At 43.4% G+C, this 17,978-nt stretch overlaps 1 protein-coding gene across 1 annotated transcript in view; it reads left to right on the top strand.

Annotated features, from left to right (window-relative positions):
• Window positions 1-17,978, top strand: part of PSMD1 (proteasome 26S subunit, non-ATPase 1) — a 318,662-nt gene that overhangs the window by 237,497 nt on the left and 63,187 nt on the right. Inside the window, exons 21-22 of the mRNA XM_053710308.1 lie at window positions 4,472-4,564; window positions 4,674-4,760. Coding sequence (XP_053566283.1) covers window positions 4,472-4,564; window positions 4,674-4,760 — 180 coding nt within the window. The remainder of the gene's footprint in view (window positions 1-4,471; window positions 4,565-4,673; window positions 4,761-17,978) is intronic.

Genomic DNA, 17,978 nt, shown 5'->3' with positions numbered 1-17,978 from the left:
TAAAAAATTGTTTCCTATGGTCGACCCCAGAAAGGACTTATGGCAGACAGTCCCCAAGGTCGAGGGAGCGGTTTCCACTTTAAACAAACGCACCACTATACCCATAGAGGATAGTTGTGCTTTCAAAGATCCTATGGATAAAAAATTAGAAGGTTTGCTTAAAAAGATGTTTGTTCAGCAGGGTTACCTTCTACAACCAATTTCATGCGTTGTCCCTGTCTCTACAGCCGCATGTTTCTGGTTCGATGAGCTGATAAAGGCGGTCGATAGTGATTCTCCTCCTTATGAGGAGATTATGGACAGAATCAATGCTCTCAAATTGGCTAATTCTTTTACCCTAGACGCCACTTTGCAATTGGCTAGGTTAGCGGCTAAGAATTCTGGGTTTGCTATTGTGGCGCGCAGAGCGCTTTGGTTGAAATCTTGGTCGGCTGATGCGTCTTCCAAGAACAAGCTACTTAACATTCCTTTCAAGGGGAAAACGCTGTTTGGCCCTGACTTGAAAGAGATTATCTCTGATATCACTGGGGGTAAGGGCCACGCCCTTCCTCAGGATCGGCCTTTCAAGGCAAAAAATAAACCTAATTTTCGTCCCTTTCGTAGAAACGGACCAGCCCAAAGTGCTACGTCCTCTAAGCAAGAGGGTAATACTTCTCAAGCCAAGCCAGCTTGGAGACCAATGCAAGGCTGGAACAAGGGAAAGCAGGCCAAGAAACCTGCCACTGCTACCAAGACAGCATGAAATGTTGGCCCCCGATCCGGGACCGGATCTGGTGGGGGGCAGACTCTCTCTCTTCGCTCAGGCTTGGGCAAGAGATGTTCTGGATCCTTGGGCGCTAGAAATAGTCTCCCAAGGTTATCTTCTGGAATTCAAGGGGCTTCCCCCAAGGGGGAGGTTCCACAGGTCTCAGTTGTCTTCAGACCACATAAAAAGACAGGCATTCTTACATTGTGTAGAAGACCTGTTAAAAATGGGAGTGATTCATCCTGTTCCATTAAGAGAACAAGGGATGGGGTTCTACTCCAATCTGTTCATAGTTCCCAAAAAAGAGGGAACGTTCAGACCAATCTTAGATCTCAAGATCTTAAACAAGTTTCTCAAGGTTCCATCGTTCAAGATGGAAACCATTCGAACTATTCTTCCTTCCATCCAGGAAGGTCAATTCATGACCACGGTGGATTTAAAGGATGCGTATCTACATATTCCTATCCACAAGGAACATCATCGGTTCCTAAGGTTCGCATTCCTGGACAAGCATTACCAGTTCGTGGCGCTTCCTTTCGGATTAGCCACTGCTCCAAGGATTTTCACAAAGGTACTAGGGTCCCTTCTAGCTGTGCTAAGACCAAGGGGCATTGCTGTAGTACCTTACTTGGACGACATTCTGATTCAAGCGTCGTCCCTTCCTCAAGCAAAGGCTCACACGGACATAGTCCTGGCCTTTCTCAGATCTCACGGATGGAAAGTGAACGTGGAAAAGAGTTCTCTATCTCCGTCAACAAGGGTTCCCTTCTTGGGAACAATAATAGACTCCTTAGAAATGAGGATATTTCTGACAGAGGCCAGAAAAACAAAGCTTCTAGACTCTTGTCGGATACTTCATTCCGTTCCTCTTCCTTCCATAGCTCAGTGCATGGAAGTGATCGGGTTGATGGTAGCGGCAATGGACATAGTTCCTTTTGCGCGCATTCATCTAAGACCATTACAACTGTGCATGCTCAGTCAGTGGAATGGGGATTATACAGACTTGTCTCCGAAGATACAAGTAAATCAGAGGACCAGAGACTCATTCCGTTGGTGGCTGTCCCTGGACAACCTGTCACAAGGGATGACATTCCGCAGACCAGAGTGGGTCATTGTCACGACCGACGCCAGTCTGATGGGCTGGGGCGCGGTCTGGGGATCCCTGAAAGCTCAGGGTCTTTGGTCTCGGGAAGAATCTCTTCTACCGATAAATATTCTGGAACTGAGAGCGATATTCAATGCTCTCAAGGCTTGGCCTCAGCTAGCGAGGGCCAAGTTCATACGGTTTCAATCAGACAACATGACAACTGTTGCGTACATCAACCATCAGGGGGGAACAAGGAGTTCCCTAGCGATGGAAGAAGTGACCAAAATCATTCTATGGGCGGAGTCTCACTCCTGCCACCTGTCCGCTATCCACATCCCAGGAGTGGAAAATTGGGAAGCGGATTTTCTGAGTCGTCAGACATTGCATCCGGGGGAGTGGGAACTCCATCCGGAAATCTTTGCCCAAGTCACTCAGCTGTGGGGCATTCCAGACATGGATCTGATGGCCTCTCGTCAGAACTTCAAAGTTCCTTGCTACGGGTCCAGATCCAGGGATCCCAAGGCGGCTCTAGTGGATGCACTAGTAGCACCTTGGACCTTCAAACTAGCTTATGTGTTCCCGCCGTTTCCTCTCATCCCCAGGCTGGTAGCCAGGATCAATCAGGAGAGGGCGTCGGTGATCTTGATAGCTCCTGCGTGGCCACGCAGGACTTGGTATGCAGATCTGGTGAATATGTCATCGGCTCCACCTTGGAAGCTACCTTTGAGACGAGACCTTCTTGTTCAGGGTCCGTTCGAACATCCGAACCTGGTTTCACTCCAGCTGACTGCTTGGAGATTGAACGCTTGATCTTATCGAAGCGAGGGTTCTCAGATTCTGTTATCGATACTCTTGTTCAGGCCAGAAAGCCTGTAACTAGAAAGATTTACCACAAAATTTGGAAAAAATATATCTGTTGGTGTGAATCTAAAGGATTCCCTTGGGACAAGGTTAAGATTCCTAAGATTCTATCCTTCCTTCAAGAAGGATTGGAAAAAGGATTATCTGCAAGTTCCCTGAAGGGACAGATTTCTGCCTTGTCTGTGTTACTTCACAAAAAACTGGCAGCTGTGCCAGATGTTCAAGCCTTTGTTCAGGCTCTGGTTAGAATTAAGCCTGTTTACAAACCTTTGACTCCTCCTTGGAGTCTCAATTTAGTTCTTTCAGTTCTTCAGGGGGTTCCGTTTGAACCCTTACATTCCGTTGATATTAAGTTATTATCTTGGAAAGTTTTGTTTTTAGTTGCAATTTCTTCTGCTAGAAGAGTTTCAGAATTATCTGCTCTGCAGTGTTCTCCTCCTTATCTGGTGTTCCATGCAGATAAGGTGGTTTTACGTACTAAACCTGGTTTTCTTCCAAAAGTTGTTTCTAACAAAAACATTAACCAGGAGATTATCGTACCTTCTCTGTGTCCGAAACCAGTTTCAAAGAAGGAACGTTTGTTGCACAATTTGGATGTTGTTCGCGCTCTAAAATTCTATTTAGATGCTACAAAGGATTTTAGACAAACATCTTCCTTGTTTGTTGTTTATTCCGGTAAAAGGAGAGGTCAAAAAGCAACTTCTACCTCTCTCTCTTTTTGGATTAAAAGCATCATCAGATTGGCTTACGAGACTGCCGGACGGCAGCCTCCCGAAAGAATCACAGCTCATTCCACTAGGGCTGTGGCTTCCACATGGGCCTTCAAGAACGAGGCTTCTGTTGATCAGATATGTAGGGCAGCGACTTGGTCTTCACTGCACACTTTTACCAAATTTTACAAGTTTGATACTTTTGCTTCTTCTGAGGCTATTTTTGGGAGAAAGGTTTTGCAAACCGTGGTGCCTTCCATTTAGGTGACCTGATTTGCTCCCTCCCTTCATCCGTGTCCTAAAGCTTTGGTATTGGTTCCCACAAGTAAGGATGACGCCGTGGACCGGACACACCTATGTTGGAGAAAACAGAATTTATGTTTACCTTATAAATTACTTTCTCCAACGGTGTGTCCGGTCCACGGCCCGCCCTGGTTTTTTTTTTAATCAGGTCTGATAATTTATTTTCTTTAACTACAGTCACCACGGTACCATATGGTTTCTCCTATGCAAATATTCCTCCTTAACGTCGGTCGAATGACTGGGGTAGGCGGAGCCTAGGAGGGATCATGTGACCAGCTTTGCTGGGCTCTTTGCCATTTCCTGTTGGGGAAGAGAATATCCCACAAGTAAGGATGACGCCGTGGACCGGACACACCGTTGGAGAAAGTAATTTATCAGGTAAACATAAATTCTGTTTTTTCTTAAAATGCTCACAAAACTTTAATGTCCTTTTAATACAACGCTCCTAATGACCATATATTTGCACATTTGGATCCATACAATAGTGGTATTTCATTCTACCATGTTGTGTTATTGGAACTTTTATAGGCAAAATGTCATATAGCTAGTTAAACAGTTGCCTTTATCTAAAATGTACTCACTGGCTCACAAAGTGAAACAAATACAATAAAACTCCTAATGAAAATAATTATTTCTGAGAAGCATCTGTTGCTTTTGACTATTATTCTTTATTGTAATTAAAGCATTTTATTTTAGCCTTAATGTAACGGTGCACAGACATTGCATTTTTAGAGTATTCAGTATTATTCTCTGTTTCACTTGCAGATGCCAAAGGTTCAGTATCGATCCAACTGCAAGCCCTCAACGTTTGCTTATCCTGCGCCGCTTGAGGTGCCTAAGGAAAAAGAGAAAGAGAAGGTAGGTGAAATGGCTTGTCTGCTATGTTGTGTTCATTTTTGAGGACACGTGGGTTCTCCAAATGGTGATATATTACTAATTATTTTAATGTATGGTTTCTACTCTATAGGTATCAACAGCTGTTCTGTCCATCACAGCCAAGGCTAAGAAGAAGGAAAAGGAAAAAGAAAAGAAAGAGGAGGAAAAGATGGAAGTGGTGAGGAGGGGCTGGGGATTATTAATGGGTTTTTTTTTTTCTCATTTGAGGCCCTGAATATTCAGGACCTTGTTAAATCTTGAATTCCTAAAAACCAACGTTTTTGGAAACCTGAAACCATAGAATCAAAATGCTCAATTAAAAGGACATTAAATGCTAAATAGAATGATGCATTCAAAGAAAGATTAGTCTGAGAATAAAATGTAGATTTATTTTTTAAAATTTCTTTAATTTAAATAGTGACAAAATAAGTGTAAAGTTTTAATGTCTATAAAACGATGGGAGCTGCCATGTTTAACTTAGGTTACTTTCTCTGCTGTGGCCAATTAGGGACGTTTATAAATAGTGTGCAGCCAATGGCTGTGTGGAATATGTTCTGCACTTCCATTTCCAACAGGAACTGAAATGCTCACGATTTCAGAATGGAATTACAGGAAAAGGGGACAAGATAGATAATGGAAGTGTATGTATGTATATTTTATCATTTTATTTTTATTGCAATTGTTTTTTGAGGTTGATCAGCATGCATGGGAAATAAAAAAAAAAATATTGCATACAAATTACAAAGTAAGAAAGTGTAAATACAGTCTTGTACATGTAAGAAGTTTTTACAAAGCAATCTGAGATATGATATGAGATATTATTTGGAACCTCAACATTTTGCTTTATTTTTTTATTTATTTTTGCTGACACGATGAGTCCACGGATCATCTAATTACTATCGGGAATATCACTCCTGCCCTGCAGGAGGCGGCAAAGAGCACCACCGCAAAGCTGTTAAATGTCACCTCCCTTCACTCCCACCCCAATCATTGTCTTTGCCTACGTTGGTGCTAGGAAGTGGTAAAGTTAGGTGTTATTTAAGATTCTTCAATCAAGAGTTTATTATTTTTAAAGTGGTGCCAGAGTGTGCTGCTTTGTCCTAGGGTGTAGCCGTAGTCCATATCAGACTCTTCAGTAGAGCAGTGGTGGCTTTAGAGCAATGGGAACTTGTGGGACATAATTCTCACTGCGCCTCCCATAGATGTTATGCTGCCCTGATTATGAAAGTCTGAGGGGAAATACTCGGTCCTTTTTGTTTCCACAGGTCTATGTGAGGGAGAGGACCTCTCAAACCTGGTGAGCTCCCTTGCTGTCGGGCAGATTTGTGAGATAAGTGCTGACTTTAATTATCTCTGGGTAGACAAGTCATATACAAGGAAAGAAAGGGGCAATTTTTAATACCAAGCACTTTATTTCACAAGGGACATTTTAACTCTCTTTACTGGAGAGGACTTTTGACAGCATACGCAGGCACTGGGGTTAGTTAGCTACTTATTAATGAGGGCATACTAAACTATGGCAGTTCCACTTCTCCCGGCGGTTAAACTTAAAAAATACAGACTGGGAGATTGTTATTTAGATACGCCCACGAGGGGCAGAGTCAAGTGAAGCGGTAATCTCAGCATTACGTGCCATTTTTCTCACATTGGGAGCTGAGGTGACTGAGTTTCAGACTGACTAGAAGCGCATGGGTTCAGTGAAGCAAGCGATTCTTAGAGCGGAACTCGACTAGGATCGTCTCTTGCTGGAGTCCAGATCGTTTAGACACAACGGGATTAATCTACAGTGTTGAAGGACAGGTAGGCACCTCAACATAGAGCTGAGGTGTAGAGGTGTCCTTATTTTCAATTTATTTAACTGTATACCGCATTCTGCAGTTTAGACAGTAAAGTTTTTTGTCAATTTTTGTTTTTGTTAGAAATAGAACTTATTATTGCTAATTTGATCCATTGTGAGTCAGAATGGGCCAAGAGGCCTTGCAAATTGTCACCTGCTCCTTGTGTTTTGATGCTAATGTGGAACCACCAATCCCTTTTTGTTCCTCTTGTATTGAGAGAACTAGAGAGTTTATATGGATAGACTTTTTTTTTCTGAGCCAACATGTTCCAAAGGGGATGTTGCCCAGGAGTCTATTGACAATGTTCGATTTATTCCGCAGCTCTCTCCTCAAGCGTCCCAAAGTTTGCCGCCCGCACAAGCAGTGCCCTGCGCTTCCTCTTTAACTCCTTCTGGAATTAAGTTGCAAGACATCACTTCTCTCATGTTTTCTACAGTTCCTGATGCGTTGTCTGCTTTTCCCATGTTACAGGGAAAGCGTAAGAGGAAAAACAGATATGCAGTAAGCGAGATTTCTGACGCAGTTGTTGCTATTTCGAATGCCTCCTCTCAGAAACCTGAGGAGGAGGATTCCTTAGTAGCATCTGAAGGTGAAATTTCAGATTCTGACAGTGTAATTCCTCTTGCTGAAACTAAAGTTGTGTCTTTCAGGTTTAAGCTAGAACACCTCCGTCTGTTACTCAAGGATGTTTTAGCTACATTGAACAACTGCAACACCACGGTCGTAGTTAATCCTAAGAAATCCAGTAAGCTGAACAAATATTTCTCTTGTAAAGGTGTATCCAGTCCACGGGTTCATCCATTACTTGTGGGATATTCTCCTTCCCAACAGGAAGCTGCAAGAGGACACCCACAGCAGAGCTGTCTATATAGCTCCTCCCCTAACTGCCACCCCCAGTCATTCTCTTGCAGCTCTCGACAAGAAAGGAAGTATCAAGAGAGATGTGGTGACTTAGTGTAGTTTTTACCTTCAATCAAATGTTTATTTCTCTTGTAAGATGTATCAAGTCCACGGATTCATCCTTTACTTGTGGGATATTCTCCTTCCCAACAGGAAGTGGCAAAGAGAGCACACAGCAGAGCTGTCCATATAGATCCCCCTCCAGCTCCACCCCCCCCCCCCCCCCAGTCATTCTCTTTGCCGGCTCTAAGCAATCGGAAGGTTAAAGTGAATGTGGTAGAAAAATTGTAGTTTTTATTTACAACATGGAAGATTTTGTTATTTTAAATGGTACCGGTGTGTACTATTTACTCTCTAGCAGAAAGGAGATGAAGATTTCTGCAGGGAGGAAGATGATTTTAGCATGTTGTAACTAAAATCCACTGCTGTGCTGTTCCCACACAGGACTGAGGAGTACAAGAAAACTTCAGTTGGGGGGAACGGTTTGCAGGTTAGGCTGCAATAAGGTATGTTCAGTCTTTTTTCTTCTAGACAAGACTGTGATAATGCTAGAGAAGACTGATAATATCCCCATGAGGGAAGGGTAAGCTGTATTCAGAGACTAAGTATGGAATTTCAAGCTTACCTAACAGGGCTAGTTTATGCTGGTTGACACTATTTTCAAGGCAAATGTTTTTTTATTGAAAATATCGTTTTTTGAGACACTTTGAAGGTTCCTTTGGGTTTCTTTCAGGGGTTGTTACCCACATGGCTAATATTAAAACACTTTGGAGTGTTTCTTTAGGCCTCATAAGCACCGTAGTGAGGTGGGAGGGGCCTAATTTCGCGCCTCTGTTGCGCAGTTATATTTGACTAGAAGTTCAGGCTGTTTCACATGGAGGGTCCTGCTGCAGTTTGAGAGCCTATAAGAAGCTTTTTCCCCACAAATCTGTTTCCTAAGGGAAGGTAGGGCCACAGCAGAGCTGTGGCAAGGTGCTGAATGTTTTTTAACCGTTTTTTTGGCTTACTGTCGATCCGGTTTGGGCATTAAGGGGTTAATCGTTTTTATTGCTAGTGGTGCAATCTTACTAATGCTTTAGGTGCATACTGTAAAAATTTCGAAAAGTTTGCTGCATTTTTCACTGTTTTGCAAAATTGTGTGCCTTTTTTTATCTCTTAAAGGCACAGTAACGTTTTTTTCAAAGTGTGTTTTTACTTGATTAAAGTGATTTCCAAGCCTGCTTGTTTTACTACTAGTCTGTTTAAGCATGTCTGACACCAAGGAAAATCCTTGTTCAATGTGTTTAGAAGCCATGGTGGAACCCCCTCTCAGAATGTGTCCCACTTGTACTGATATGTCTATGCACTTTAAAGATCATATTGTTACACTTAAAAATGTGGCCCAAGATGATTCTCAGACAGAAGAGGTTAGCCCGTCAACCTCTCCCCAAGTGTCACAACCAGTTACGCCCGCTCAAACGACGCCTAGCACCTCTAGTGCGTCTAACTCTTTTACCTTGCAAGATTTGGCGGCAGCTATGAATAATACCCTCTCAGTGTTCTTATCTAAACTGCCTGTGTTACCTGCAAAGCGTGATAGCTCTGTTTTAAGAACAGATAATGAGCATTCTGACGCTTTAGTAGCCGTATCCGATATAGAGGGTTAAAGTTAATACAAAGATTCTACACTCAGACTCTTAGCTAATCCCAAATGGTGATGTAACCTCAAAAACACTATCACCGAAATTTAGAAGAGAAGAAAAAGTGATTGGGATAGCGCTACGCAGCTGCGAGTCTTATAAAGTGAAATAAATATATATTAGTTTGGATCTATTTTTATCTGAATATGAAGGTGTCCCTGTTTTGGGTTGTTCAATTATGGGATTACTATTTTGATATATAAGGATCCCCGGTTTGTTTTGATCATATAACCTGGATGATAGAGTAATTTCTATATTTTTAAAATAGTCTTATGTCCTATGTTTTTTATATATAAGTATCTTATAGATATTATTATAAAATATGATGTAAAAGAAGAGAGAGGAGCAAGTGCTTTAAGATATATGTATTTTATTCCTATACAGATAAGGTTCTTATCGTATAATAGTTAACAATAAAATCTAACACATAGATGCCGGCATCTAGATTTAAAACCACATTAAAACAGTTTTTTATTTGAAATTTATACTTGTTATATTCTATCAGTATTACTGCTGGTTTTGGACTATAACCGTGGTTTTATGAAAGCAGCTCTGATTGGCAACATCTGATAAAAAACAAAAAGTTTCTATTCCTTGACATACATGTATCGTATATTTTGTTTGTTACAATTACAATTTTTCAGTGCAGATCTAGTTTTACAATATATTAGCTAGATGAGTGTGAATACCACGTATTTTTACTTAGACATTGATATTCCAGGTCTACGGTGGTTTGTCACAGCGGTAAATGGTAGTAAGTGGATTTATCTGTCATATATGCGTGTATAAGCAGATTGTCTCTTGTTATAAAAACCTTTTTATATTGTCCATATTCTGGATCTCCTCCGTTAAAGTTGTGACCGGCCAGTCCTTTGGTGAAGTAGTTCCGTATGTTCTCCCTTGTTTTCTTTTTTTTTGGTTAAAATCCTGGTTCTTCAGGTATTTCCTGATCCAATTGTGGATTTTCTCCTTGTGTCTGTGTAGCCCTTAAGCCAGGTGATTGAGGCTGGAGCGGTTACTGGATCCTTGGATAGGAATTACACATATGGAGTCTGTCCCTAGAAAGTGGGATATGGCTCGATGTACCTATCCTAGCTCGTGTTCGGGCTGGCCTTATTATTTTAGAAATCACTGGGGGAAAAGGCCATGCTCTCCCTCAGGACACGTCCTTCAAGTTAAAGAACAAACAAAATAATTTTCGTTCCTTTCGGAATTTCAGGAGCGGTCTCGCTTCATCCTCCCCTGCTTCAAAGCAAGAGGGTAATGCTTCCCAACCCAGGGCAGCCTAGAAACCTTACCAGGGCTGGAACAAGGGTAAACAGGCCAATAAGCCTGCAGCTGCCTCCAAGACAGCATGAAGGGGTAGCCCCCGATCCGGGACCGGATCTAGTAGGGGGCAGACTTTCTCTCTTCGCTCGGGCCTGGGCAAGAGATGTACTCGATCCCTGGGCCTTAGAGATTGTATCCCAGGGATATCTTCTAGAATTCAAGGTCTCCCCTCCAAGGGGAAGGTTCCACATTTCTCGTCTGTCTTCAGACCAGACAAAGAAAGAGGCGTTCTTACGCTGTGTAGAAGACCTACATACAATGGGAGTGATCCACCCACTTCCAATGGCGGAACAAGGGCTGGGTTTTTACTCAAACCTGTTTGTGGTTCCCAAGAAAGAAGGAACTTTCAGACCAATCCTGGATCTAAAAATTCTAAACAAATTCCTCAGAGTCCCATCATTCAAGATGGAGACCATTCGGACAATCTTACCAATGATCCAGGAGGGTCAATATATGACCACCGTGGATTTAAAGGATGCGTATCTGCACATTCCTATCCACAAAGATCATCACCAGTTTCTCAGGTTCGCCTTTCTGGACAAGCATTACCAGTTTGTGGCTCTTCCTTTCGGGTTGGCCTCTGCTCCCAGAATTTTCACAAAGGTGCTAGGGTCCCTCCTGCCGGTTCTAAGACCGCGGGGCATAGCAGTGGCGCCTTATCTAGACGACATCTTAATTGAGGCGTCGACTTTCCAAAGAGCCAAGTCTCACACGGAAATTGTATTGGCCTTTCTGAGGTCTCACGGTTGAAGGTGAACATCAAAAAGAGTTCTCTCTCCCCCCTCACAAGTTTCCTTCCTAGGAACTCTGATAGACTCAGTAGAAATGAAAATATTTCTGACGGAGGTCAGAAAGTCAAAACTCTTAACCACTTGCCGAGCCCTTCATTCCATTCCTCGGCCATCTGTAGCTCAGTGCATGGAGACAATCGGCTTAATGGTAGCGGCAATGGACATAGTCCCTTTTGCACGGATACACCTCAGACCACTGCAACTATGCATGCTCAAACAGTGGAATGGGGATTATGCAGATTTGTCTCCTCAAATACAGCTGGACCAGAGATTCTCTTCTCTGGTGGTTGTCTCAGGATCACCTGTCTCAGGGAATGTGTTTCCGCAGACCAGAGTGGATCATCGTAACGACCGACGCCAGTCTGTTGGGCTGGGGTGCAGTCTGGGACTCCCTGAAAGCTCAGGGCTTATGGTCTCGGGAAGAGGCTCTTCTCCCGATAAACATTCTGGAACTGAGGGCGATATTAAATGCCCTTCAGGCATGGCTTCAGCTAGCCGTCGCCAAATTCATCAGATTTCAGTCGGACAATATCACGACTGTAGCTTACGTCAATCATCAGGGAGGAACAAGGAGTTCCCTAGCAATGATGGAAGTAACCAAAATAATCAGGTGGGCAGAGGATCACTCCTGCCATCTCTCAGCAATTCACATCCCAGGAGTAGACAACTGGGAGGCGGATTTTCTAAGCCCGTCAGACTTTTCACCCGGGGGAGTGGGAACTCCACCCGGAGGTATTTGCCCTGCTGACTCAGCTATGGGGCACTCCAGAATTGGATCTGATGGCGTCCCGTCAGAACACCAAACTTCCTTTTTACGGGTCCAGGTCCCGGGATCCCCAGGCGGTGCTGATAGATGCTCTAGCAGCACCTTGGTCATTCAATCTGACCTATGTTTTTCCACCGTTTCCTCTCCTCCCTCGTCTGATTGCCAGTATCAAGCAGGAGAGGGCTTCGGTGATTCTGATAGCACCTGCGTGGCCACGCAGGACCTGGTATGCAGACCTAGTGGAAATGTCACCTGTCCCACCATGGACACTACCAATGAGGCAGGACCTTCTAATACAAGGTCCTTTCAAGCATCCAAATCTAATTTCTCTGCGTCTGACTGCTTGGAGATTGAACGCCTAATTCTATCAAAGCGTGGTTTCTCTGAGTCGGTTATTGATACCCTGATTCAGGCTAGAAAGCCTGTCACCAGGAAAATCAACCATAAGATTTGGCGAAAATATCTTTTTTGGTGTGAATCCAAGGGTTACTCATGAAGTAAGATTAGGATTCCCAGGATATTGTCCTTTCTCCAAGAAGGATTGGAGAAAGGATTATCAGCTAGTTCCTTAAAAGGACAGATATCTGCTTTGTCTATTCTTTTACACAAACGTCTGGCAGAGGTACCAGATGTTCAAGCGTTTAGTCAGGCTTTAGTCAGAATCAAGCCTGTTTATAGACCTGTGGCTCCGCCATGGAGTCTGAATTTAGTTCTTTCAGTTCTGCAAGGGGTTCCGTTTGAACCTTTACATTCCATAGATATTAAGCTTTTATCTTGGAAAGTTTTGTTTTTGGTAGCTATCTCTTCTGCTCGAAGAGTTTCAGAGTTATCTGCTTTACAGTGTGATTCACCTTACCTGGTTTTCCATGCAGATAAGGTAGTTTTGCGTACCAAACCTGGTTTTCTTCCTAAGGTTGTGTCTAATAAGAATATTAACCAGGAAATGGTTGTTCCTTCTCTGTGTCCTAATCCTTCTTCGAAGAAGGGACGTCTGTTACACAATCTTGATGTGGTTCGTGCTTTAAAATTCTATTTACAAGCAACTAAGGATTTCAGACAAACACCTTCATTGTTTGTTATCTATTCTGGTAAGAGGAGAGGTCAGAAGGTGGCTGAAAAGCATCATCCGTTTGGCCTATGAGACTGCTGGCCAGCAGCCTCCTGAAACAATTACTGCTCATTCTACCAGAGCAGTGGCTTCCACATGGGCTTTTAAAAATGAGGCTTCTTTTGAACAGATTTGTAAGGCAGCGACTTGGTCTTCGCTGCATACTTTTTCCAAATTTTACAAATTCAATACTTTTGCTTCTTCGGAGGCTATTTTTGGGAGAAAGGTTTTACAAGCAGTGGTGCCTTCTGTTTAAGGTACCTGTCTTGTTCCCTCCCTTCATCTGTGTCCTAAAGCTTTGGTATTGGTATCCCACAAGTAAAGGATGAATCCGTGGACTCGATACATCTTACAAGAGAAAACAGAATTTATGCTTACCTGATAAATTACTTTCTCTTGTGATGTATCAAGTCCACGGCCCGCCCTGGCTATTAAGTCAGGTAGCTTTTTTGTTTAAACTACAGTCACCACTGCACCCTATGGTTTCTCCTTTTTCTTCCTAACCTTCGGTCGAATGACTGGGAGGGGGAGCTATATGGACAGCTCTGCTGTGTGCTCTCTTTGCCACTTCCTGCTGGGAAGGAGAATATCCCACAAGTAAAGGATGAATCCGTGGACTCGATACATCACAAGAGAAAGTAATTTATCAGGTAAGCATAAATTCTGTTTTTTTAAACGGTACCGGCGTTGTACTGTTTTTACTCTCAGGCAGAAATTGGAAGAAGAATTCTGCCTGGAGGTTTTGATGATCTTAGCAGTTTGTAACTAAGGTCAATTGCTGTTCTCACACATAACTGAAGAGTATGGAAAGAAAACTTCAGTTGGGGGGACGGTCTGCAGATTGCCTGCTTTGAGGTATGTTCAGTATATTTTTTTCTAGAGAGATAAGGTCTAGAAAATGCTGACAGTGCCTGGTATATTTAATGTAAGCCTGATACAGTGATTTAACAACAACTGGGATCATGCTTGCAAATAAGGGTAATATTCATGTTAATACTTATATTACTTAGTGTAAAAACGTTTGCATGATTTATAAAAATAAAAACATTTTTTCTCTGAGGGTGATAAATATTTATTTGGGGCCTAGTTTTCCACATGGCTTGTTAGATTACTCCTAGGAGTACTTTTTTAAGGTCCTCTGACTTTGAGTGCATGGTAGGGAGGGGCCAATTTCTCTTGTTAAGTGTATCCAGTCCACGGATCATCCATTACTTGTGGGATATTCTCCTTCCCAACAGGAAGTTGCAAGAGGATCACCCACAGCAGAGCTGCTATATAGCTCCTCCCCTCACTGCCATATCCAGTCATTCTCTTGCAACTCTCAACAAAGATGGAGGTCGTGAGAGGAGATTGGTGATAAAACTTATTGGGGCCTAGTTTTTTTCCACATGGCTGGCTTGAATTTTGCCTAGAAACAGTTTCCTGAGGCTCTCCACTGTTGTAATATGAGTGGGAGGGGCCTATTTTAGCGCTTTTTTGCGCAGCAAAAATTACAGACACAGACATCCAGCTTCTTCCTGCATGATCCAGGACATCTCTGGAGGGCTCAAAGGGCTTCAAAGTCGTATTTGAGGGAGGTAAAATGCCACAGTAGAGCTGTGGCAGTTGTTGTGACTGTTTGAAAAACGTTTTTGTCATTTATTATTCCGTTTTTGGTATTAAGGGGTTAATCATCCATTTGCAAGTGGGTGCAATGCTCTGCTAACTTATTACATACACTGTAAAAATTTCGTTAGTGTAACTGCCTTTTTTCACTGTTATTTCAAATTTCGACAAAAGTTGTGTTTCTTAAAGGCGCAGTAACGTTTTTTATATTGCTTGTAAACTTGTTTAAAGTGTTTTCCAAGCTTGCTAGTCTCATTGCTAGTCTGTTTAAACATGTCTGACACAGAGGAAACTACTTGTTCATTATGTTTGAAAGCCATGGTGGAGCCCCATAGGAGAATGTGTACTAAATGTATTGATTTCACCTTAAACAGTAAAGATCAGTCTTTATCTATAAAAGAATTGTCACCAGAGGGTTCTGTCGAGGGGGAAGTTATGCCGACTAACTCCCCCCACGTGTCATACCTTTTGCCTCCCGCTCAGGGGACGCACGCTAGTATGGCGCCAATTACATCAACGCCCATAGCGATTACTTTGCAGGACATGGCTGCAATCATGAATAATACCCTGTCAGAGGTATTATCCAGATTGCTTGAATTAAGAGGCAAGCGTGATACCTCTGGGGTTAGAAGAGATACAGAGCGCGCAAATGCTGTAAGAGCCATGTTTGATACTGCGTCACAATATGCAGAACATGAGGACGGAGAGCTTCAGTCTGTGGGTGACATCTCTGATTCGGGGAAACCTGATTCAGAGATTTCTAATTTTAAATTTAAGCTTGAGAACCTCCGTGTATTGCTTGGGGAGGTATTAGCTGCTCTGAATGACTGTAACACAGTTGCAGTACCAGAGAAATTGTGTAGGCTGGATAAATACTATGCGGTGCCTGTGTGTACTGATGTTTTTCCTATACCTAAAAGGCTTACAGAAATTATTAGCAAGGAGTGGGATAGACCGACCGGGTGTGCCCTTTTCCCCACCTCCTATATTTAGAAAAATGTTTCCAATAGACGCCACTACACGGGACTTATGGCAGACGGTCCCTAAGGTGGAGGGAGCAGTTTCTACTTTAGCAAAGCGTACCACTATCCCGGTTGAGGACAGTTGTGCTTTTTCAGATCCAATGGATAAACAATTGGAGGGTTACCTTAAGAAAATGTTTATTCAACAAGGTTTTATTTTACAGCCCCTTGCATGCATTGCGCCTGTCACTGCTGCGGCGGCATTCTGGTTTGAGGCCCTGGAAGAGGCCATCCATACAGCTCCATTGACTGAAATTATTGACAAGCTTAGAACACTTAAGCTAGCTAACTCATTTGTTTCTGATGCCATTGTTCACTTGACTAAACTAACGGCTAAGAATTCCGGATTCGCCATCCAGGCGCGTAGGGCGCTATTGCTTAAATCCTGGTCAGCTGACGTGACTTCAAAGTCTAAGTTACTCAACATTCCTTTCAAGGGGCAGACCTTATTCGGGCCTGGCTTGAAGGAAATTATTGCTGACATTACTGGAGGTAAGGGTCATACCCTTCCTCAGGACCGGGCCAAATCAAAGGCCAAACAGTCTAATTTTCGTGCCTTTTGAAATTTCAAGGCAGGAGCAGCATCAACTTCCTCCGCTTCAAAACAAGAGGGAACTGTTGCTCATTCCAGGCAGGCCTGGAAACCTAACCAGTCCTGGAACAAGGGCAAGCAGGCCAGAAAGCCTGCTGCTGCCCCCAAGACAGCATGAAGGAACGGCCCCCTATCCGGAAACGGATCTAGTAGGGGGCAGACTTTCTCTCTTCACCCAGGCGTGGGCAAGAGATGTCCAGGATCCCTGGGCGTTGGAGATCATATCTCAGGGATATCTTCTGGACTTCAAAGCTTCTCCTCCACAAGGGAGATTTCATCTTTCAAGGTTATCAGCAAACCAGATAAAGAAAGAGGCATTCCTAAGCTGTGTGCAAGACCTCCTAGTAATGGGAGTTATCCATCCAGTTCCGCGGACGGAACAAGGACAGGGTTTTTATTCAAATCTGTTTGTGGTTCCCAAGAAAGAGGGAACCTTCAGACCAATTTTGGATCTAAAGATCTTAAACAAATTCCTCAGAGTTCCATCATTCAAAATGGAAACTATTCGGACCATCCTACCCATGATCCAAGAGGGTCAGTACATGACCACAGTGGACTTAAAGGATGCCTACCTTCATATACCGATTCACAAAGATCATCATCGGTTCCTAAGGTTTGCCTTTCTAGACAGGCATTACCAATTTGTAGCTCTTCCCTTCGGGTTGGCTACAGCCCCGAGAATTTTTACAAAGGTTCTGGGTTCACTTCTGGCGGTTCTAAGACCGCGAGGCATAGCGGTGGCTCCTTATCGAGACGACATCCTGATACAGGCGTCAAGCTTTCAAATTGCCAAGTCTCATACAGAGATAGTTCTGGCATTTCTGAGATCGCATGGGTGGAAAGCGAACGAGGAAAAGAGTTCTCTATCCCCACTCACAAGAGTCTCCTTCCTAGGGACTCTTTTATAGATTCTGTAGAGATGAAAATTTACCTGACGGAGGCCAGGTTATCAAAACTTCTAAATGCTTGCCGTGTTCTTCATTCCATTCCACGCCCGTCAGTGGCTCAGTGCATGGAAGTAATCGGCTTAATGGTAGCGGCAATGGACATAGTGCCATTTGCGCGCCTGCATCTCAGACCGCTGCAATTATGCATGCTAAGTCAGTGGAATTGGGATTACTCAGATTTGTCCCCTCTACTAAATCTGGATCAAGAGACCAGAGATTCTCTTCTCTGGTGGCTATCTCGGGTCCATCTGTCCAAGGGTATGTCCTTTCGCAGGCCAGATTGGACGATTGTAACAACAGATGGCAGCCTTCTAGGTTGGGGTGCAGTCTGGAACTCCCTGAAGGCTCAGGGATCGTGGACTCAGGAGGAGAAACTCCTCCCAATAAATATTCTGGAGTTAAGAGCAATATTCAATGCTCTTCTGGCTTGGCCTCAGTTAGCAACACTGAGGTTCATCAGATTTCAGTCGGACAACATCATGACTGTGGCTTACATCAACCATCAAAGGGGAACCAGGAGTTCCCTAGCGATGTTAAAAGTCTCAAAGATAATTCGCTGGTCAGAGACTCACTCTTGCCACCTGTCAGCGATCCATATCCGGAGGTGTTTGCTCAATTGATTCATCGTTGGGGCAAACCAGAGTTGGATCTCATGGCGTCTCGCCAGAACGCCAAGCTTCCTTGTTACGGATTCAGGTCCAGGGACCCAGAAGCGACGCTGATAGATGCTCTAGCAGCGCCTTGGTTCTTCAACCTGGCTTATGTGTTTCCACTGTTTCCTCTGCTCCCTCGACTGATTGCCAAGATCAAACAGGAGAG

This window comes from Bombina bombina, chromosome 4, assembly GCF_027579735.1.
Source record: "Bombina bombina isolate aBomBom1 chromosome 4, aBomBom1.pri, whole genome shotgun sequence".
Lineage (NCBI taxonomy): Eukaryota > Metazoa > Chordata > Amphibia > Anura > Bombinatoridae > Bombina > Bombina bombina.
Note: the sequence above shows the minus strand (reverse complement) of the source record. Positions and strands in the feature narration are given on the sequence as shown.